The sequence below is a fragment of the Phoca vitulina genome, unplaced genomic scaffold, assembly GCF_004348235.1.
Source record: "Phoca vitulina isolate PV1807 unplaced genomic scaffold, GSC_HSeal_1.0 scaffold8, whole genome shotgun sequence".
Lineage (NCBI taxonomy): Eukaryota > Metazoa > Chordata > Mammalia > Carnivora > Phocidae > Phoca > Phoca vitulina.
Window position 1 is genome coordinate 71,466,522 of NW_022589711.1, and position 24,154 is coordinate 71,490,675.

General features: G+C 39.7%; 1 protein-coding gene across 2 annotated transcripts; it reads left to right on the top strand.

Moving 5' to 3' along the window:
• Positions 1 to 6,014: 6,014 nt before the first annotated feature.
• On the top strand, positions 6,015 to 24,154 carry LRRC34 (leucine rich repeat containing 34). Of its 2 annotated transcripts, XM_032407247.1 has the most exons (11): positions 6,159 to 6,263; positions 9,629 to 9,749; positions 10,447 to 10,565; positions 10,667 to 10,731; positions 11,757 to 11,840; positions 14,233 to 14,361; positions 16,042 to 16,137; positions 18,794 to 18,948; positions 19,311 to 19,466; positions 20,033 to 20,159; positions 21,412 to 24,154. In XM_032407247.1, the coding sequence occupies exons 2-11, from the start codon at positions 9,676 to 9,678 to the stop codon at positions 21,613 to 21,615; spliced, it is 1,209 nt and encodes a 402-aa protein (XP_032263138.1). In that variant the 5' UTR covers positions 6,159 to 6,263; positions 9,629 to 9,675; the 3' UTR covers positions 21,616 to 24,154. The 2 variants fall into 2 exon arrangements, with proteins under 2 accessions (XP_032263137.1, XP_032263138.1); XM_032407246.1 differs by lacking the exons at positions 6,159 to 6,263; positions 9,629 to 9,749 and adding an exon at positions 6,015 to 6,146.

A 24,154-nucleotide genomic window follows, 5' to 3' on the forward strand; every position in this document is an offset into this window, starting at 1 on the left:
AGTGTTAAGAGGTTAATATATTCCCCAAATTGATCTTTTGTTTCAGTACAATCTCAATCAAAATCTCAATACGCTTTTTCTTTTTTGGTAGAACTTAACAAGCTGATTCTAAAATTTATATGAAAATGCAAAGAATGTAGAATTGCAAAAGACAATCTTGAATAATAACAAAATTGGCAGACTTGCACTACTGGATTTATAAATCTTATTAATCTAAGATGTTAATATTGTGTTACAGAAGACTAAGTCCTTGGTCATTAACACACACACACACCTCAAAGCCTAACAAGGAAGGCCGAGAAGACGATGAGGTGATGGTGGCCCGGTTAATTGTAGCATCTTTGACTTGCCTTCTAGGATGGGGGCTTTCCTGCTGGAGTACTGGACCTCTCCTCCCACACAGAGCCTAGGCCCTAGATGGAGGTGATGTGCTTCGAGCCCCACACTTAATATTACTGCGCCTTGCAACACAAAGTATGTGGTCTAGATCCTCATTACTATATGCCTAGCCTCCAACAGAGTTCTGGGACAGTGTTGCTCTCTGTTATTTAGAGAAAGGAAAAGACTTATCATTGATTAAATCATGTCTAGAATAAGCTGTCTCCAACATTTCTCATTTGATCATTAGATTGGTTTAATACTGTTCAGTCCTGTGGATAAAATTTCCAGTGTCCTGAATATAAACTACGGACAATGCTGAAGACTCCTAAACAATTTGTGGTGTATGGACTAAGGCCATGGTAGAAATGAAAATAGAGAACACTTGGGACACTATATGCTCTAAGCTTTACTTAATGTATGTAAGCCTCACTAGAACCCTAAGAAGCAGACACCATTATGATCTTGGTTTTACAGATACAGAAACTAACCAAAAGGGCTTTTCTCAGAACCTAGTAGGAAGTGGGGACAGGAGCGAAGAATTTGCCTTAACCTCACAGAGGATATTAACATCATTTGTTTACAAGAAGCCTGGTTTTTATTAAAATCAGCCTTGGGTGTGAGCATTCAGGCTTGATTTTCTTTTGCGGCCTTCTGGCGGACTAGGCATCTGATTAGGGTTAGCACAAGTGCATCTGGGCTTCCAGACACATAAAAGAACTTATTTCTCCTAACATTCGTCTTGTTCCACGATAAGACCTGCCTAGAATGTCTGAATGTGTGTGTACATATGTTATCTTGCCAGAATCATTTATCATGTGTCTGGAACCAATTTGATGGACTCTGAAAGCTATATATATTGCATATCCATTAACGGACTTCATAAAAGGAGGTTGTAAAGTCAGATTTGCAACAGGTTGGCCAGTAATTCAGCCACAGTAAATAAGAACGGAGAAGATTGATTCCTTATTGGCTATTTTTTTCATAATGATTGCTACCGCAACGTGGTCAAATTAACTTGTTACAACCCAATATTACTGTGGAATTTCTAGGTGTAATAACTGTGGTGTCATTTCAAGGAGTCAGGGTTTGGATAGTTTAATAATTGGCCCTTTTTCGTGTAATTTTAATGCCTGAGAAAAACCATTTAGGAAAATGATCAACCTTCTCAAATTTCTATCAAGTGTTGACACTTTTGTTTCCAAGTCTGTTTACACACCAACTGGATAGGTAAGACTAGGGTCCTGAGGTTAACATGGCTCTCTCTGATAGCATAAATAACCATTTCTAGTTAAAATAATTTCAAGATTTTACTTAAAGCTTCACCTGGGAGATCTCCCTCTAACACAGACAAGCCAAAAACCTCAATATACCTAGGATGGAGAACATGTAATGGTAATGGTAACACCCTTTCTTTGATAAAAATTTCTGGGAAACTAAAATCCCAGGAAAAATTTTTAGGTCTCCTCTCAAGTAATACTGAGTAATAAACTACAGACTTGAGTGGAAAACTTTTATAAGCAAGCAACTTTATTTTTTTTTTTTTAAAGATTTTATTTATTGACAGAGAGAGTCACAGTGAGAGAGGGAACACAAGCAGAGGGGGTGGGAGAGGGAGAAGCAGACTCTCCGCTGAGCAGGGAGCCCGATGCGGGGCTTGATCCCAGGACCCTGGGATCATGACCTGAGCTGAAGGCAGACGCTTAACGACTGAGCCACCCAGGCGCCCCTATAAGCAAGCAACTTTAGATTTGGCAGGGGCAAGGGAGAATCTAAAGGGCTCAGCCAATAATAAAGGTAAGATGTTGTGATATAATAATAAATATATATTTGGTCTTTGTTCCCAAGTTCCTGATACAAGAGCTTCTAAAACCTTTGGTATTTTCTGAGGAGTTGGAGAGGAGTGTCTTTTGTTATTCATAATAAGCCCCATTCAACCACACCTGAGCCCATACTAATGAGGTCACTCTCCTTAGGCCCCCAGATAGCCTCATGAGGGCAGCTGTTTGCCAGAGGAACCATCCGTGCGATTAGAGGGGTGGAACTTTCAGCCCCAGCCCACGACCTCAAGAAGGGGTCACTGGGAGAGGGGCTGGAGGTTGAGTTAATCACCAATGGCCAGTGATTTAATCAATCGTGTCTTGGGAATGGAACCTCTATAAAAACCCTAAACAACAGGGTTGGGGGAGCTTTTGGGTTGGTGAGCACATCAAGGTGCTCACCAGGGATAAAGTGCCCGGAGAAGGCGTGGAAACTCTTCGCCCTCTCCTCGTACCCTCTCTTCCCCACGTGCATCTCTTCCATTTGGCTGTTCCTGAACCATAGTTTTTAGAATACAGCGGTAATGGTAAGTAAAGTGTCTCTCTGAGTTCTGTAAACCATTAAAGCAAATTATCGAACGTCAGGAGAGAGCTGTGGGCACCCCTGATCTGTAGTCCACTGGTACCGGTGACCACCTGGGACTTGTGACTGGCATCTCAGGTGGGAAGCAGTCTTGTGGGACTGAGCCCTCAACCTGTAGGGTCTGGCTAACTCTGGGTGTGTCATGTCATAATCAAACCTTAGGACACCTACTTGGCATCTGCAGAGAACTGGAGACTGGCTTGTTTGGAAGACCCACACGGTTGGTGTCAGGTGTTTTGTAAGTAGAAACTTCCTAATTAGAACTGGGATACGGAGGTGTTTGGTATATTAAGAGAAATGGAAGGGAAAAAAGTCTATAATCTGATAATGAACTCTGAAAGTTTTGTAGAGTGGAGTCTTCCAAGCACGGGCCCAGTGACTCTGGCCTTTGGAAAACCTCAGATCAGTCACCTAAAGGTAAAAGAGGCCTTAGAGAAACATTCGTTTCCCAGAATTGTTAGCCGTGTTTCACGGTGTGCCCCCATCCCCGTTGTCACCAAATAATTGATCTGAAATAGCTTCTCGGGACTTGTTTTCTTTAAATAGACTCAGACGGGCATTTTACCCATTTTCAAAAATGTTTCTACCCTTTATTCCTCTACGTGTACCACCAAGCTATAGATCTAGTAATTCCTAGGCAAAACTTTTTATTCTTTTAGAATGTGGTTTTTCGGATTATTGTCTTGCACAATGAATAAGAAGGTTTGAGGTGCTATTCTATTACTAATCACCAATACTTTCTTGTCTCGTCAGATAATAAAAGTGTAAACTTTTCAGACCACTCACTCTTTTATCCATGGGCCAAATCAGTTTTTTTAATAACACTAATTTTTCCACCTGCATATTTAGTACCTAAACAGCACATATGCATGAACAACACCGGAAGTCAGCACTTCAGATACTTATCAGAAAATTCAACCAGGAATTTGCTCTGTTCTGACACTTGCTAGCAGCTCAGTTGAGCCTTCTGGTAGTTGGGGAAAAATAGCTAATGGATGTGTTAAATATTAATTCTCCCAGATCCTTTGAGTTCAATCTCCATGTTAGCAAGAAACAACTTACCTAGACCTTATTATCTGCGTTTCCTCAAGACAGGAGGATCATAATTAGATCCTAATAAAACCTCATGCTGTTGGGCTTTTTAAATAGTTACAATAAAAGAAACATTTGAAAAATATTTCTGGATTTTCTATAAAACTATAGTCAAAGACCTGTCTATTAAGATGTAGGTGTATGTAAAGATACACCTGCTAAACCTTCCTACAATAAGGTGCCAGAGAAATGTAAATGCTGCCTTTTATTGAAGAATGGGGATTGCATACCCTCCTATATTCTCTTTGGCTCTGACTTCTAGAAAGCGAGATTCAAGTTAGACCTCCACTCTGGGTTCTTGACACCTAAGCACCCAGTGAATCCACTTAAGTCTCCTTGAAACCAGCTCAGCAACATCTGTTTCCCCCACCACCCTCCCCTCCCCCCCAGTCAGTGATTCTCAAGGGGAGGGTTTTTAAAATTACATCCCTCCTCCATCTGGAAATCATGGGGTTAATGAAAAATGTACTGATGGAAATGAATTGTACATGTGGTCAGGTTTTTTTTGACCACCCTACTTGATACGCATTTTGACGTGCAGGCTGTAGTTGTATGCAAATACGGTTGTTGTGTTGTGTTTTTTGCTAAGGCGGATAGGGAGAACAGTGCTTTAAGTGCTGTTTGTCTAGTTAAAAGCAGCTCTTTTCTGTTTATTCTGTTCTGACCCTGTTTTTTAGTCACTCTCTAGAACAAAAGTGATTGGCACTTCTTGATCCCTTAGAAGAGTATCCCTCCCTTCCCCTAGAGCAGCAATTAATAAAGTCTGAACCTCTCTTTACTTTCCTCTACTTCACTCCAAATACTCTGAAAGGGGTTGGGAGGGTAGATGCTGAACTGTGCCCACACGCATGCTTTAGTATTTCAAGCTACCTCTCGGCTTTGTTGGTAGAACATGGGGTAAATGAAAACAATATTTTCTATTCATGTTTAACCTGAAAGAATTCAAGTGATGCTTAAAATCTGTGGGTTACACAGGGTATGAAGAGACCCCTGCCTTGCCCAGCACAATTTCTTAGCAGTGGAGTGCTGTTCTGGAATTGCCTAGTGGGGTAGCTTCAGGGACAGAGGTCCTGGACGTTTTTGTTTTTCACCTTTGAACTGTGTTCAGAAACGTCCTGGTTTCACCTTGAGGGTCTCCCTTCCTTCTCCCAGGCAAGGAGTCTCTGGTTGGCTCCAGAGCTCTCTACAGGGGCCCTTCAACTACTTCCCCTGTGGTCTATGGTAACCCCAAACAGAAGACCTTTCCTTCCCTCCTTCCTCTTTTTCTCTCTCCCACGTCCAATTAATTACATGAGCATGTTGCCCTGTAACTATGGCTGGGTTTTGTCCCCTTCTCCTCCTTTCCCCAAGTCCAGCCTCAGCTGGATCTTCTCTCGGCTGGGCTACTGCAGGTGCTTCAGACCTCATCTCCTCTAGGTCCTGTCAAATCCACCCTCCACCAGCTGCTCCCTATCTGAGGGCTCCCAGCATCCTTGTCCCATAACAGCTGTGCTGCTCAGGGGATGCTCCACGTGGGTCCGACCCTGCCTGCCACCCTTCCTCCACCCACCCCCACTCATCTGGGCGGCCCCAAGTACCTGCCTTCTCCAGCACCCACCAAGCAGTTCCGCCCTGGGGTGGATTCACTGGGACCATTCAGGAAGTTACGTCCTACAGAAAGCCCTCCCTGATACCCCCGCCCCTCCACAAGACTATCTACATACCCCTTTAAGCTCCCTTAGCTCCGTGCCTTATCCGTGCTGGGGCTACTATCTGCTTCTGCACTTGGCCCCCACAGGTATGTACACACTTTGGGGAGGAGACTCTGTCATAATCGTCTTTGTAGCCCCGGCCCCTGGCCCATCAGCCGTGCCCCCTAAACCCCAAGAACTTCCCTCTGCGAAAGAGCCGGAGCACCCTCCCTCTGTGTTTTTCACCCAGGTCTGGGTGATCCGGAGCCAGAGGGGGTGGCCAAGGAACTTGCATAGCATTGGCAATCACCGCCTGCCCAGTCAGGCTTCAGAGCCCAAGTGGGTAATGACAGGGAATGCGCGGCTGGCTGGAGGTGGCGCTCAGGGTCTGGCGGTCATCCGAGCCCAGACGCGGCAGGCGGGTGGCCTGGGACTGGGCAGGCGCATGCGCACCGTCGTCATGACAACGCCTGCGCGGCGGCCTCGGAGTGAAAAGGAGCATGTGGGGCAGCGGGAAGGAGGCCGCCTGCGCCGGGCCCCGGTCCTCCCCTCCCGCTCCCACTACGACCCCTAATCCGTCCTGGGCCCTGGCCGACGGTAGTGGTAAGAACTAGGGTGTCCTTTGGCGCCTGCCTGGCCAACCGGAAGCGCACGAGGGACTTCGGGCCCCAGCTGCAGGGTTGCTCGCGCCAGCCCATTCCTCCGAGCAGGCTGCCGGAGGTGTGGCAGGAGGGTGCCCCTGGGAACCCCAGCTTTGGCCAGAACTCTGGGGCCCCCCAAATGTGGGCGGGAAGGGAGCCCCAAGTCCCCCTGGTGGGTCTGCCCTTCACATGAGCCCTTGTCCTGGAGGAAGGTGTGTCTGTTGCTTTGCTCTTACGGTCTCCGGGAAGGGTGTCTAGGTGCTCTTCTAGGGCTCTTTTTTGTGGAAGCTCCAGAAAGCAGGGCCTAGGTGGGCAAGAGGGTCTTGAGACAGCTCTGACTTTGCCTCTCTATGCAGCCTCCGTTTTAAGTATTTTTGCAGACGTGAATTATCTCTAGCAAGTTAAGCGTAGCCTGCACGCCCCTCCTCCTGCCACCGATTCCATTTTGGATGCTTGTGTTAAAGTGTGTGCTTGTAGATAGGGAACTGTGCTAGAAGCCTTACGTATTCCTCACGGCATCCTTGAGATGGGCACCGTGCTCTGCTTTTAGCGTAAGAGGAAATTTAAGACGGGAGAATTAAGGTAACTTGTACAAAGGCACACAGGTGATCCTGGGTAGGTAGCCCAGTCTGACTCACTCCCAACCCTTGGATTTCCTGCTACTTGGCTGTTCCTGTATAGAAGGGATAGGGGACCACCTCCGAAAGGAGCCCTTTCTTTAGAAATTCTAACACGTGCTGCCAGGTGAAAAATATTTGGAATACAAGACTTTGGCATGGATGAAAAATGACATTTGAGTTAGAGTCTTGATATTTTCTTGTGTAACTGGTTAGTCCTATTTTAAGCTTTACAATTTGAAGACGGATTTATTATTTTCCCCTAATATGAATACAGGAAATAAATTATTGGTGCCATAAAATCCTGACACACAACACTTAGGTGAATTTTAAATGAAAGAGAGCATAGCAGAAAAATATAGCAGAAACTTTTAAATACTTTAAATCCATGGTCAGGTAATAAGAATTTTCTTTTCTTTTTTTTTTAAGATTTTATTTATTTATTTGAGAGAGGGAGAGCACAAGCTGGGGAGAGAGGCAGAGGGAGAAGCAGACTCCCCACTGAGCAAGGAACCCGATGGGAGACTCAATCCCAGGACCCCAGGATCATGACCTGAGCTGAAGACAGACGCTTAACCGACTGAGCCACCCAGGCACCCCAAGAATTTTCTTGTAATTTTCTTTAGCTATATTTAAGTTGTAGTCTAAGATTCCTTCCTTCAGAGAAACATGAGTTCTGACACATTTCTTCTGCATGTGTTGGGTTGGTGCGGCCAGCTGAGGGCAGGCACTGAACCTCAGAGATTCTCAGGCCAGTCTTTTTAATAGCAAGGAAGGTAGTATGCAAGAAGGGAGGAAAGAAGCCCAGTGGGAGCCCAGCTCCAACAAGTAAATTTGTTAAAGATCTATTTACTATGTTTCCTGTGGAGAATGCTAAAGTAGCATTGTGTAGTTTGAATTCCATGTGAACCATGGTCACATAAGTCTGGGAAATGGAATATTTTTTTTCTCCCTTCTCTCCAGGCTCAACAATTTGAAGAGTCTTTGTGCACCTGAGTGTTGTAAATGTCCTGAGAAGTATTATAGAGGTCTGCTTAGGTTTAATTCAGCACTTCCCAAACTTACTTGACAATAAAATCTATTCTATTTAGAACATCTTTGATCATCTCCTGGAAGATTAGTATTCTGAGGAACACAGTTTGGGAAATATTGTGCTAAAATGTTATATAAATTCATGGAAACTTCCTAAAATAAGTGAAGGGTTTCTTACGTACATCTACCCATAAGACAGGAAATTCTGTTGACATTAAAATTTTTCCCAGACCGACATGGGAAAGCTCACGATGTTAACTGAAAAGATATAGGACTGTACTGAAATATTCCAATTTTTTTTTTAAAAAAAGGCTAATATGTACGTAGATGAGAAAAACAATGAGAAGGAAATACCCACAGACCTTAATTGTAATAGTTCTTTAGCAGTGGGATTGCTGATAAATATTTCTTTTTGATATTGAAATTTCCAAGTTGTCTGGAATAAGTGGGCTAATTTTTTTAAAAGCTTATTTAAAAACAACTATTAAAAGTTTACTGCTTTCATTTTTAATGTAATGTTCCTCATTTTAAATCTTGTTCTGCAAGTTTGTTTAGCAAACTCTTGAGTTCATACAGTGCAGAAATCTCAGCAAAGAACATCTCTTGAGATGCAGAGACTTAGAGAGGCTGGCTCCTGAAGATACCAGGCTGGTTGAATAGCGAGATCTCTGAGCTATTTTTTTTTTTTTTTTTTTTTAAGAGACCTATACAAAAGATAGGACAGAAAACAAAGATAGTGGTATGTGCTTCTAAGAAGAGGGGCATCATTTCCACCCCCAGAAGGCTTGGGTCTTGCAAAAGATCCTTTTAAGTTAGTATCAAAGACAGTAAGAGCATTGGGCGCCTGGGTGGCTCAGTTGGTTAAGCGACTGCCTTCGGCTCAGGTCATGATCCTGGAGTCTCCGGATCGAGTCCCGCATCGGGCTCCCTGCTCAGCAGGGAGTCTGCTTTTCCCTCTGACCCTCCCCCCTCTCATGTGCTCTCTCTCACTCTCTCATTCTCTCTCTCAAATAAATAAATAAAATCTTTAAAAAAAAAAAAAAAAGTAAGACCATTAAGGAAAGATGCAGGCATTAACAGAGGAAGGAGATTTCAACTCCTGCTTTGTTTCTGTCTTCTTTATTAAAGACTGAACAGAGAAAAATCAACCTTTAGAAAGGAAATGGAAGGCCGGGGTAGGTGAAGAGCTTCTCTGAGTCAGGCCTCAAGTCCGTGTTAGGAGGAACCGACAGAGCTGTAGCCAAAGATGCCATCAACTTGCATGTGTAGAGGGTATCCAAGGAGTCTCTGGGACTTCGGGATTTTTCAGATCCTTTTAGAGTTTAGGTTCTCTGATTAAAATTGCTTTTATCTGAAGTCATGATAAGAAAACGTGAGTCCCCCTAACCCGATGTGGCGGAGTGGAAAGAGGCTTTGGAGTCCGTTTTCATACTCCATCCTTATTAGCTGTATGATTTGGGACAAAATATTTAATTTCTTTGAATATCCTTTTACTCTGCTACCTCTGTTAGTTCTCCGTTTATGTCACTTCCAAGTTAGTGTCTGCCTACCCTCAGTGGGTGCTTCTATGGCCCTGCTTCTCCAAACAGCATTCTTATTCCCCCCAGTTCCTTCTGTTTCCCTCTTCTTTCTCTATTCTTAATTCTATTGTCTTTTCTTCCTCACTCCTGACTCTATGCATACACACATTCGTATCTTTGAAAGAAGTGTGTTTTGGGGGAGGGGAGGAGGGGAACAGGAAAGGTCCTGGTATAATTTGTATGTGATGAAGAGTAATACACTTATTTTTCAAAAGCTCCAGAAGTTATTGGCCATCTCCAGGAAAATTATTATAATCTCTGTATGGAAAAGTCCCAGAAAATTAATTCTTTTATATTGCATATACTCCAAGAACTGGATGAAGAAATTGAAAAGGGGTAAGGAAGACACTTACTTGACTACATAAGTAATATTCACCGACATCCATCTGTGTGAAAATCCTGGAATACCGAGTGATTTGTTTAAAGCCATTTGCCTGTGCTTTTTAAAACAGACCTACCTTTTGATTTAGGACAGTGGCTGATGGGCACTGTTAGCTGGTCTTGGAGGTAGTGGAGTATGTGGGGAAGAGCACTAGACCAGCCATCTCCGAGTTTAGCCTTCACATTTGTCCTAAACTCCTGTGAGCTGGATTGATTTATGAAAAACCTTGAAGTCTTTGATATCATTTATCTATCAGGTGGAGATACTTTTTTTTTTTTTTTAAGATTCCATTTATTTATTTGTCAGAGAGAGAGAGAGCACACAAGCAGGGGAAGCAGCAGGCTCCCCACTGGCTGAGCAAGGAGCCGGATGTGGGACCCGATCCCAGCAGAAGGCAGATGCTCAACCGACTGAGCCACCCAGGCATCCTGATACATTGGGGTTTTTTTGTTTCTGTTTTTTTGTGAAAGAAAAATTATATAGTATAAAAGTGTTTACAAAATCTATAGAATATTCAGTCATCTTAAGTTACTTAGTGTGAATCTGTATTGTGATACATACTTGGTTTCAGTAAATGCTATTCATGATGTTACTATTTATATAGGAGGAAAAAATACTTCTTTAGTGGGTTTCTTTTTTGTATCTTAATAGATCGGAAGGAATCACATTAAACATTGCTGGTAACAGTCGCTTAATGCCAGAAGAAAGAGTAACAGGTGAAGATTTTTGGATTCTTTTCAGAATTTTAAAGAAGAATCCATATATTAATGGTATATGTCTCCTTAACAGTCATTACCTCTTTGCTTTCATTTTGCTGATTTTAATTATTCAGTATAAGGAACATCAGCCTGTATTCATCTGTGTTCTTCAGGTTTGGATGTTAGATATAACTTCATAAGTGATGTTGGTGCATACTATGCTGCAAGACTGCTTCAGGTATTTTACTACAAAATGTTCTTAGTTCTTTTTGTTTTCTTCCAGGAGTCAGTTAAGAACCAGTCCTTTTTCTTTGGCATGTACAGGGTTTGAGCACCCCAAGCCTGCTAAGTTAACCCTTTATTGCAGCCTTCACTTTGGAGATGCCCATGCTGCATTGCGGTTCATTTTATTTCAGACAGACAGTGGGGTCAAAAAAAACAAAAACAAAAAAAAAGACAGTGTGGTCCACCAATCAGAGTAGGTGTACTTTAAGAAAAGGCTTTGTTTCAGCGTCAGAAGATTGGCAAATATGGGTATATATCTGTATTTTCAGTTAAAATGTTTAAAGCAGCATATATCATTTTTTGATACCTCTCTTAAATTGGTTAAGTTCCTAACTACTTGTCCCAATCTCAGTTGCTAAATGTGCTTCCAATGAGCTTAAAAATGATCCTAAAATTCTCATATCCATGCGATGGCACACAGCACAAGGACAGAGTAAAGATTAAAAAATACGAACTAATTCTCAGCAACTACAAAAATGCTGCAAAAATAATCAAAATGTTCTTGAGTTTTCTTAGTTCTGTTTGTGGTGAAACCACCTACTCTAGTGGCGCACACACACAAAATGCTAGTTTTGTAAAATGTCCAGGGTCCTGACCTTGCACTATATTTATAAACACTTGAAATAAGCGGAACACCCACTTGTGTATTTGTTACTGGTAGTTTGCTGGTACCTAGAGCTCCTGAGTCCTCTTTTGCAAACTTGTACACTATGGTTAAATCTAGGACATTCATACTTTGAATGATTGATCAAAATAGAATATAGTCTTTTTCTTTCATTTATATTGCAATTATGTTTAAATGAGCATGGTGACTCCCCCCCGCCCCACCTTAATGGTAGCTTCTTTTGCTGGACTTTCAGATTTTCTGTTACAAAGATTTTCTTTGGAGGTAAATACTTTTACTTAAATAAAGCTCCTATATTATTTTTTTTCCTAATAATTACATACGTAATAGCTTCTTTCCTCTCCTTATTATAGAAACAACATAACCTCATTTACTTAAACCTTATGTTTAATGATATTGGGCCCGAAGGTGGAGAACTGATTGCTAAAGCACTACATGTAAGCATTTATATACCTCAAACTAACATTTTCTTTGGGAATTTTAACTTCTGATGGCTTGTAATTAACAGAATGAAATGTTATTGTGATCTCATTATTGTGCAAATATGTACTTTTATTACACTTCAATTTATTAAAATGTAACATGAGCACTTTTGAACTCCCTTAAAAAAAGCTTTATTAAGATACATCCAGCACATCCAGGTGCATTGTCTCTACATCCAGCACTTGTTACTGTCCTCTTGATTTTAGCCATCCTAGTGGATATGCAGAGGTTTTTTGGTTTTGGTTTGCATTTCCATCATGAATAATGATGCTGAGCATCTTTTCATGTGCCATTCTTTGGAAAAAATTCCTGTTCAATGCCCATGTCTAGTTGTCTTTTTAAATTCTAAGAGTTCTTTATATGTTCTGGATATAAGTCCCTTATACATGATTTGCAAATGTTTTCTGTCATTCTGTAGGTTGCCTTTTCACTTCCTTAATGGTGTCCTTTGAAGCACAAAATTAATTTTGATAAAGCTCAACTTATTTTTTCTTTTGTTTGTGCTTTTGGTGTTATATCTAAGGCCTTGCCTAACTCAAAGTTATGAAGATTTACACTTGCATATTCTTCTAACAGTTTTTGTTTTAGCTCCTTTTAGTTCTTCGATCCGTTTTAAATTAATTTTTGTATATTATGTGAGGTAGGAGTCTAACTTCATTCTTTTGCATGTGGATATCCAGTTATCCCAACACTATTTAAGACTATTCCTCCCCCATTAATTTTCTTGATGCCCTTGTCAAAAATCGATTACAAATGGTTTATTTCTCTACTCCTCATTCTACTCTATTAACCTGTATGTCTATCCTTATGTCAGTCCCACACTATCTTGATTACTGTAGTTTGTAGTCAGTTTTGAAGTCAAGAAGTGAGTCCTTTTTGTTCTTGTTTCAAGACGTGGTGGCTCTTCAGGGTCCCTTGCATTTCCATATGAATTTTAAGATCAGTTTATCAATTTCTGCAAGAAAAACAAGGATTTTGAGAGGAATTGCTTTAAATCTTAATTTGGGGAGTACTGCCATCCTAACAGTATTGTCTTCTGATCCATGAATCAGAAGACAATACTGGGATGTGTTGGGATGTGTTTCCATTATTTATATCTTTCATTTCCTTCAACAGTGCTTTGTTTTTAATGTGCAAGTCTTGCTTTTGCTAAATTTATTCCTAATGCTTTATTCTTTTTGATGCTATTGTAAATGGGATAGTCTTAATTTCAATCTTGGATTGTTCATTGCTAGTGTGTAGAAATACAATTGATTTTTATATATTGATGTTGTGTCCTGCGGTCTTGCTGAACTCACTAGTTCTAAGAGCTTTTTTTGGGTGGATTCCTTAGGATTTTCCATATATAAGATCATGTTATATGCAGACAGAGATAGTTTTCTTTTCCAATGTGGATGCATTTTTTTGTTACTTTTCCTTGCCTAATTGCCTCATCTAGAACCTCCAGTACACTTGAAGTATTAACAGTAGACATCCTGGGGCGCCTGGGTGGCTCAGTGTGTTAAACGTCTGCCTTCAGCTCAGGTCATGATCCCAGGTTCCTGGGATCGAGCCCCACATCAGGTTTCCTGCTCAGTGGGGAGCCTGCTTCTCCCTCTCCCTCTGCTGCTCCCCCTACTTGTTCTCTCTGTAAAATAAATAAAATCTTTAAAAAAACAAACAGTAGACATCCTTGCCTTCTTCCTGCTCTTAAGGGGTTTCAATTAATAACTATTTGCAGTTATATATCCTCTAATATTCATTAGGACACTGAAACGTCTGATTTTTCTTTGTGAAAGAATTATTAAGAATGGAATGAGAGGAGTTAAAAGTTTGCAAGTGTCTGAGGAATTATATTCCTTTAAAAGTGATACAGGGAGAATATGGAGTGATTGCTTAATGGATGCAGGGTCTCCTTTGTGGGGAGTGGGGGGGTGAAGTATTTTGAAACTAGTTAGGTGATGACCATATAACATTGTGAATTTATTAAAAACCAGTGAATTGTACACTTTAAAATAGTTAACTTGGGGTTATATGAATTTCACCTCAAAAAAAAAAGTGGTATAATTTTCTTAGAAAACAAATTTATAGATTTCCCAATTAAAGGAAAATTTATTAAAAATCTGCTTCATTTACTGGGCATTGTTTGGACATCTGTTTCCTGGGCATTCTTCCCAGTAAAAAACTAGATTTCTTATCTCTTATTGGGAAACTGAATGTTACCTTTAAGGAGTATATCTTATTCTATCTCCATGAAACCATGAAAAATTAAGGAGTCTGCAAATAGTAAGTCTCCTAACTCATGTACACCAAAGAGAATTCTATGGAATAAAAATTTAATGAAGTTTTGATTCTTTTCCTTTTCAGAAGAATACAACTCTGAAATACCTAAGAATGACTGGAAACAAGATTGAAAATAAAGGCGGAATGTTTTTTGCTGCAATGCTACAAATTAATTCATCTTTAGAAAAATTAGATCTGGGTGACTGTGATCTGGTGAGTAAAATGGTTGAGAAAAATCACCCAGGTACTACATCATTCTCCTTGGAAACCAGGATAGGGAATTGTTAGAGACCAGCTAAATGACAGTCTTATGAATTATTAAGCTTGCCCCTAATATCTAATATCAGAGAAAAAGGCTTTTTTTGTTTGTTTTTACTATTAGGCATAATAGTGCTATTAATCAGATTGTATTAAATAATACTGTAGAGGAATAACTAGAATAAAATTCTTCCTAAGCTTCTATCTATAACCCTTCTTAACCTATATGGGACTTTTTGAGAAATTGTTTAATTAAAAAAAAAAATGCTACTTCATTAGAAAGCCTTATTCTAGTTGGGAAAACATCAATAAAGAGAAAAGTGCTACAAAGATGGCCAAGTACTCTGGTAGGAGGTAATCTGCATGATAGGACAGTTGCCTAATATCTGAGGAGGTAATACTTGAGTCATGAAGGGTGAGAAAAAACTGCCTTGGAGAGGGTCCATGGCAGAACATTCCAGGCAGGGGTCCAGCACACATAGACTCTAAAAGATAGTGCTATTATAGATTGAGGTAATTTTACTACTCATGTATTTTTACCAGTGCTCTATTTTGAGGAATTACGGTTTTCCATTTATGGTAGTGATAGAGCTTTAAAATAAAGTGGAAAAAGTGAGTTGATTTAATAGAGCACTATTAAGTAAATACTAAAACTGAGATTCCAATATGGCAAAAATCGTGAGTGGCACATGAATAATGAAATGTTGAGTCTGGCAGGTTTTAAGAACTGAAAAGCTAGAGTGGCTAGACAGAAGGAGTTAAGAGTATCTCAAGTGAAGGTGAGAGGTGTGCAGAGGCCAGATCCAGCAACGTTGTACGGGTTGTGGGTCACAGGCCAGGGGAAGAGGGGATTGTGTTATACGTATCATGATAAGGCTTTGAGGGGTGACATGATTTGTCCTTTAAAAAGATCACTCTGGTTTCTGTGGGGAATTAGAGGGTGGCGAGAGGAAGCTCACTGACCACTTAGGAAGTTACTATAGTCCAGGCGGGCAGTAAGGACTGGGGGTGGGGTGGTGGCACACAGATGTGTTAATTTGAGACCTCTTTTGGAGACAGAATCTCTAAGACTTACTAATTGGATGGGAGGGTGAGTAGACTGGCGGAGAGGCGGCCCAGATTTTCTGGCATAACAGCTAGGGGTGTGTGGTGGTGTCCATCACAGAAATTGGAGAATTAGGCCCTTCCAATAAGGTAAAGAGGGAATCCTGTGGAAGCTGTGAAAAATATGATTAGTAAACCTTTCCCACTGCACAGACACTGGAAGTGAGTATGCATATAAAAGAATGCTTGCACAACGTCTGTTCTAAGTAGTGTAGAACCCTAGCTGGGATCTGCATCTGTGTCTGGGTATCTGAGGTCCGAAACACACAGAACCTTGAGGGCTTAGAAGCAAACCTGGAGGTGAACCTCCTAGGAAATGGATACCGAAACTTCAAGAACTCCCCCTGCATGTTATAGATTTTAGGGCAGGGAGAAAAGAACATAGTAACAATTCACTTCTGAATTTGACCAAACTATAATTCAGGGTTTACAATTTAAAATACAATTTATTTCTCGGAATCCAGATTACTAATTTTGAAATAGGGAGGTTACATACTTTGTCAGTTTCTTTAATGAATTTACTGTTTCTAGGGAATGCAAAGTGTGATAGCATTGGCTACAGTCCTAACTCAAAACCAAACAATTAAGGGAATAAACCTAAACCGACCTATACTGTATGGTGAACAGGTATGTATTCAAAGTGATGACAGCTAATATTACTACATGTGAATAAAATGAAGGTACTCTTTACTGAAGTTTATGTCAAGGTTCATATTTTTAGAATTTACTGCATTTACAAAGAAAAACTTATTTGAAGAAAAACTGAGTTAAATTACGATTTTAGATGTTGTTTATTTAAGCAGTAAACATGTCTTTTTTCTTTCTTTCTTTCTTGTAAACTCAGATTAACAGTGAGTAAACCTGTAAAGAGGCAGAGTAGTTAAGGCGAGAACAGTGATTAAAAGTTTTACAGGTTGGATAAGAGCTCAGTGTAAATTGTTTTGTTGTTTGTTATATTGATATCACTAAACTGCTTTGAAATCAAGAGTAACAGTGGCCAAATATGTGTGAAGAGCAGCGTGGGAAGTCTGGACTTGATCCTATAGGTAAGCTGCATGCTGGAGACAAGATGATGAGTAAAAACATTGTAGCTGCTTTTAAGGCTTCTCCTTGCTCTTTAACATTCTTTTAGAAGTGGCAGAGCAGGTTTTCAGATTGAGGACATGAGATTTGAAGGCTAAATCAAAATTTTCTGGATTAGACCCTGAGGAAATAAATCTGTTAAACTATATGGAAATCACACTAGAAGCACGATTCTTTTTTTTTTTTTTTTTTAAGATTTGACAGAGAGACACAGCAAGAGAGGGAACACAAGTAGGGGGAGTGAGAGAGGGAGAAGCCGGCTTCCCTGATGTGGGTCTCGATCCCAGGACCGACCTGAGCTGAAGGCAGACGCTTAACGACTGAGCCACCCAGGCACCCCAACGATTCCTCTTTTAAGTGTGTCAAGTGGTGTCATTATTCCCAAATCAGAGAATAGTTAAGAAAAAGCCCAAGGTCTTTCTCAGGTCCAGGCCCTTGCTGTTAGCCTGGTGCTTCTAGCAGTCAGCTAAACTCCAGCCTGCTTTCTATTCCTCTCCAAGGCAGCCACTACCCTCTGTCCCTGTGAGTACTAGTCTCTTCAGTGGCTGTGGAGTAGAGGCCTCCTGTGCTTCTTCATACTTTGCTGTTCCCAAGCATAAGCCCTGCAAACCTCTCTTCCATTTCACTATCTGGGGAGCCTGGAAAGATATGGATGCCAGGTGCCATCCTAGGCAAATTGTCAAAGTTGGTAAATGGATCTAAAAACACTACTATTTCTGGTTTTAGTTCCCTTCCTTAATAAGGGTGGTCCCTGAACCAGACTTCTTGAGCTAAAAAAAAAAAAAAATGCAATCAAAGCATAAAACACAAATATGTATCCTGTCCTCTGTTCCAGGCACCATGCAGAGCAATACTGGACCCCCTAAGTGGTCAGTTTGCATTTGTTAAGATCCCAAACTATAGCTTCCCTTTGGGTCTCTTTCAATGCCAGCAATAATTTAAACAAATCAGACATAGGATTACAGACTACTGAACAATAAGAAATGCTTTATAGGGTTCTACAGAACAGTTATTTTATGCCAGGTACTTTTTTGTTACTTGTGAGGGAAGTATAATTTTACCTATCTTACAGAAAAGGAAACTGAGACTCAGCTAGATGAAATAATTTGCCCAAAGTCAGACAGCTAGTATAAAGCTAGTATTTGGACAATTTTATCATAAAGCTCATATACTTTTATTATAAAACTCGTACTATCTGCTACTGCTATGTGGTTTCATTTAACTTTTGTAGTTTTTCTCAGAGTTATGATGTAGAAGTACATAATTTGAGCATACATAGTTATCCATGTTCGTGATCAGCATTTCCAGTGACTATAAAACTTATAAAAAGAGCAATCTTGGGGAACCTGGGTGGCTTGGTCAGTTAAGCATCATACTCTTGATCTCAGCTCAGGTCTTGATCTCAGTTCAAGCCCTGCATTGGACTCCATGCTAGGCATGGAGCTTACTTTAAAAAGAAAAAAAATGCAGCAATCAAGTAAGAGGACTTTTCCTTACCATAAAATACTGACCCATTCATTTTAAGACCTGGTTTGACTTTGTTAAAAACTTAAAGTGCTTGGTATTCAAATCCTCATTGAGGTTATATACTTTTTGCCTGGAAGCAGCTAGAATTTGGAATTAAAAATAAGTCTTCCAGTGACTAGAACAGTAAAACATATTTAGAAATTTGGGATGATTATAAAAGGGAAGAATTGGATATCACAGGACTAATGAGTATATTTTTAAAATAGAATCAACATTGAGAAATGTCTTTGTATTTTATCTATAAAGAGTAGAGATCAAGAGAAAAGTTCAGGAACATATATGGAGGGTATAAGAAACATTTAGAGATTCTTGAGAGAGGACAGCAATAAGGGAGCTTAATATGCGCAATACATCATGGGGCCAAGTTTTTTTTTTTTTCCCTCCCCTTCTGGAGTGTTGTTTAGAATGGACTTTTTAAAACCAGCCTCTTTTACATCACTTAGTCACTGTACTTTCCAAGGGCCTGCTGCCGGTTTTTAAAACGATGAACTATCATTTGTGGCAAAAGTGATTTTTTTTCTTAAAAGCCAAGCCAAAACAAATACAAATTATAGGCTAATAGTCTTAACTGGTATCTTTTTAAAAAGCTAATTTAAGTAACTTAGCATATATTTGGAACAAACATGTACAGCTTCAAAACTGTATTTTAGAAAAAGATTTTACCTATTTTTAGGAAGAGTCCACAGTTCATCTAGGCCACATGTTGAAAGAAAATCACTGCCTTGTTGAACTACACATGTGTAAGCATAATATAAAGAACTGGGGTATTAAACAGTTATGTGATGCACTGTATCTGAACAGAAGCCTACGCTACCTTGATGTCAGCTGGTAAGTGATAATACATTAATCCAGAAGTCCTGGGAATAATCTATGTAAATATTCACAGTACACAGGATACACTGTTAGATCAGAAAATGCAACCATTGTTGTCAACTTTTTGTCCTAAGCCTTAGTATTTAGTTTATATGCTATTTTATCTCCTAACAATGTGAATGAGCAATTTAATCATGAGTAAACCAGAACAGAAACATTTTATGGCAAATTTTCATTAACTTTTTTGGAAACTGAGTGATTAAAATCTTTACTAAACTAGAAAGTAATGTTCTATACAACAGTTTTGAAGCATGTTAATCTCTGTGAATAAAATACTTCGTATTTTCAAATGTAACCATGTATTTTTCCCTTCCCAGCAATAAAATAACTCGTGACGGAATGGTGTGTTTGGCTGATGTACTGAAAAGCAATACTACCCTGGAAGTATTAGATCTTTCTTTTAACAGGATAGAAAATGCAGGAGCAAAGTATCTCAGTGAAACTCTTGCTTCACACAACAGGAGTCTTAGAGCGTTAGTATGGTTTTATATTTAATCAAAATAAGAGAAAAACTATTAAAATGCTAACTGCAAGCCCCTTAAAACTCAAGATTCATGATGAAATATGAGAAGTTTCTAAACTGACATTTCATTAAACATTTCAATTTCTTTTTCAAAAGTAATGTCTATTAAAAATTAGACTGATTCTAGTTATGATTGCTTAAGATTGAGAAAATTCTTACTGCCTACAGTATTTATCCTGAATTCTATAGAAAAATCATATGATCAAGACAAAAAATAAAGTATTATTGGATGATTTTATCCTGAAGGGTGTATTTGTAATCCACCCCAAACATTTACTGAATGAGATAAAACAGGCTGTTGGTTTCTAAAATGTAGTTAACTATACTGGATACATGAAGCATCCACTTAGAAAATGAAGTTTCTTGGATTTTAGTTAGCATTATTCTTAAGTATTTTTAATATAAGTCCTAAGATTTTACACAATAAAATGTAATAAATGTTGTTGGCTAACTTACGCATCATCTTTGTGGAAGTATGTATTGGTTTTCAGGGTTATTACTTCTTGTTTCTCATAGGTTGTCAGTAGTCAGCAACAACATAGAGGGAGAAGGACTTGTTGCACTTTCAGAGTCAATGAAAACAAACCCCACATTCTCGAATGTCTACATTTGGGGAAACAAATTTGATGAGGCTACATGTGTGGTGAGTTGTTTTTTTTTCTTCACTGAAGGCTTTTCTGGGGTCTTCTCTATAATATCAGGCATTTACAGGTGGCCTTGGAAATGATTCCAAAATGTAGTAAGACACTTCAGTTTTGATAAATTTTAACATAAATCCTAAAAATTAAGCACTAGAAAGTTTTGTGGTTGAAATAGAAGATATCAAATACTACATATTAATACAGAGATCACTGAATTATACAGTCCCAATTCCTCCAAAGTTAAAACATTTTAAAAGTCACAACTGTTGATTTATTCTAAATTTGATGTAGCACAATCTCCAGTCTGCTGCCCAATAATTAAACCAAGACATGGAATTTGGAGACATACAGTGCTTTTATGTTGCTTATGTAAATAGAGCCCTTGATATGACTTTCAAAACAAAAAGCATTGTAACAAATAGTTTTTATTTGGAAAGAATGAAGATGCTTTTTTTGCAAAAAGACTATCCAAAATTCCCCCTCTAAAAAGAGTAATAAAATATACTATTCAAACCCCTGATTTCAGAAAAAGATCATATTCTACACATTAGAATTAGTTTGGAATAATAACCTAAAGTAGAAAGCAACTAAAATTTTAAATCTTTTATTGTCTAAATATCTGCCTTTCTCTATACTCACAACCTTATGGACCAACCATTTTAACATGTTTGTATGACACCCTTACAAAGATACCAATGACCCATAAGAGATATACAAAGAAAATTCTACAATGAAGACGGAATTAGGCTACCGCCAGGCCAGCATCTAATACTACAGAAATTGTCTAAGCCTCAGTCTATAAATTAGCTTCAGGGAGTTCATGAACTCCATACAGTTGTATGCCAAAATTTGGTTGCTTATTTTTCTGAGAAATGGGTCCCTGGCTACCATCAGATTTTCAAGGCATATACAACTCCCTCCTCCCTCATTTAAGAATCCCTGTAGGACCTGAAAATTTTGACCATGGGACCTTTGGCCCACAAAATCTGTAATACAGAGAACTGTTAATTCTGGGAGCCATAAAACAAAATACCTTAAAACTTAGAAATAATTTTTTCAAGATTATAATTTCATTATGTGATATTAGGTGAACAAAAATCATATGTAAAAAATACTAAAATTCAGTAATTTACTCAGAATATTTTAAACTAAAAATCAGCACAGCTAATCTGAATACTGAAATTAGCTTATTCATTTTTGTGGTAATTAAACAATTTTCTTAATGATAGGTTTTTCTTTTCTTAAAAATCATAGGCTTATTCAGACTTAATTCAAATGGACCGTTTAAAACCAGCTAATACAGATGTGGAGCCATTTGTGGTGGATGGACATGTGTATCTTGCAGAAGTCTCCAATGGCCTTAAAAAGCATTATTACTGGAGACCAACTTATGGAGAAGCTTGCACGAACTCACCTAACGCAGGTTTTACTCTTGTACCAGTAGGTGGACATCTATGAAAAACAAGCTCTAAAATAATTTTCACATATTTGTCTTATGTTAATATTTTATTGCCTATTACATTTTTCTTAAATTAGAATGTTTTACCTTTTATACATTTGGAAATGACTATATTAAAATGACTTATATAACTATCCATTGTGGAAAAAACAGTAGTATTTTTTAAAAGAAATTTTACAGGAGAGGGAAGATGGCAGAGTAGGAGAACCCTGAATTTACCTCCCCCACGGACACATGGAGGCAACAGCTACATGTACTGCAGCTCACTGTGAAAACCACCTGAAGGGTGGCAGAACAGATCTTCCACAGCTAGGTGTAGACACAAGGTCACATCAAAAAGGGTAGGAGGGACAGATGCCATCGGGAATGAAACTCCCGGAGTGACTACTCAACAAAGGTGAGGGACGTCACAGGCAAGGAGGAGCGACCCCACAATGGACATCCCTGGCCCTGGGGACTTGCACTGGGAAGACCCAGTCTCCATAATGTCTGGCTTTGAAAATCAGTGTGGCTTAACTCCAAGAGAGCTGGAGAGCTTAGGAAACCAAGTCCTCACCCTTTAAAAGCCAACACATTACATAACTTGGCCCGAGACAGAGCATAGAAGGAACAGTTTGAAAAGTGCCTGGGGTATATGTGAGGGAGATTTATTGACTAGTTTTAGGATGTGTACAGGAGGGGCAGGAATCTACAGGAAAAACAGGAGCTTTCTCCAGGCATGAAAGTGCTGGTAGGTGCCCTTTTTCTTGCTCTCTCCCAGCCTAGATAGCCAGACACTTGGAGAAGCCAGTTCTGACATTCTCCCCCTACCTTGCTAGCCCTGTGTGTCCTGCCCTGTCCAACCTGCTCACTGTGGTAGGCACCCCTCCACAGCACCTCCTGCCCTGGGGAGGGGGGAGCTAACCCCAAACACCAGTGCATGTGCAATTGCTGTAGCCATGCTCCTCAGCTGCCTATGGATGGAGCAAGCCCTACCCTCAGTGTCTGCAGCAGTCACAGAGGCTCATTCCAGACAGCTGGGCTAATGGCCAGCCCTGCCTACCAGCAAACCCATAGGTGCTGCAACCAGGTCTCACAGCCAGCCAAACAGGAAACAAGCCCTGTTTACCAGTGAGCCCAGAGCAGGCAAAGCAGACCACTGGAGACAGGCTGAGCATGTAGAGACTACTAGGGCTTATTAGCCAGCTGTGCAGCGGACAAGCCCTGCCCACAATTGTCCCCTTAACACGACAGGATGATCATTGTAGCCAGTGGGGCAGAGGGCTAGCAACATCCACCAGCATGCCAGCATCTGTCATGGCTCAACCTCAACAGGTTCTGGTGACCAGGGAGGACTGTGTTGCAGGAAACCACAGGATGCCTTCCACACAAGGCCACTACTTTCAAGAGCAGGAGAAGCAGCTGACCTACCTAATTTATAGAAACACAAAATGAGGGCACACATGAGTATGTCCCAAATGAAAGAAGGAAAAACCACAGAAAAAGAGCTAAGCAAATGCCTGATAGAGTTCAAGCTAATGGTCAGAAAGATACTCACAAGACTTGAAAGAAGAGTGGATGAACTGAGAAAGAACTAGTCAGAGGTGAAGAATATAATAAAATAAAAAATGTGTTAGAGGAAATCAGCAGATTAGAGGATACAGAAGAACAGATCAGTGATCTGGAAGACAGGGTAATGGAAAACACCCAAGCTGAACAGCAAAAAAAATAAAAAATGAGAATAGGTTAAGGGACCTCTGTGACATATCAAGTGTATGAACATTTGCATTATAGGGATCCCAGAAGGAGATAAGAGAAGGGGGACAGAAAACTTATTTGAAGAAATAACAGCTGAAAACTCCCTTAACCTGGGGAAGGAAACTGACATCTAGGTGTAAGAAGCAAGGAGAGCCTTAAGATGAACCCAGGGAGGTCCACACCAAGACACATAATTAAAATGACAAAAATTAAAGAGAGAATCCCAAAAGCAAGAGAAAAGCAAACAGTTACATACATATATGGCAAACCCCATAAGGCTATCAGCTCATTTTTAGCAGGACTCTACAGGCCAGAAGTGAATGGCATAATCAAAGTGCTGAAAGAAAAAAAAAACAAAAAAACAAAAACCCTGCAACCAAGAATACTCTATCCAGCAAGATTATCACTCAGAATTGGAGAGTGTCCCAGATAAACAAAAGTTAAAGGAGTTCACCACCATTAAACTAGCTTTACAAGAAATGTTAAAGGTAATTCTCTAAGTGGAAAGAAAAGGCCACAGTGGAAGAAAATTATGAGGAGAAAATTTCACAGTAAAAGTAAACATATAGTTAAGGTAGTAGATCAATCACTTATAAATCTAGAAAGGAGGTTAAAATACAAGTATTAAGATCAATTATTTTTATAAAAACTAATCAAGGGATACACAAAAAGAGGCATAATAGGACCTCATATACATAAAACATGGAGGGGGGAATAAAACTTTAGTGCTCTTCGAGAACTTAAAAGATCTCAATATAGACTGCTATACACATAGGGTGTTATATATGAACCCCATGGTAA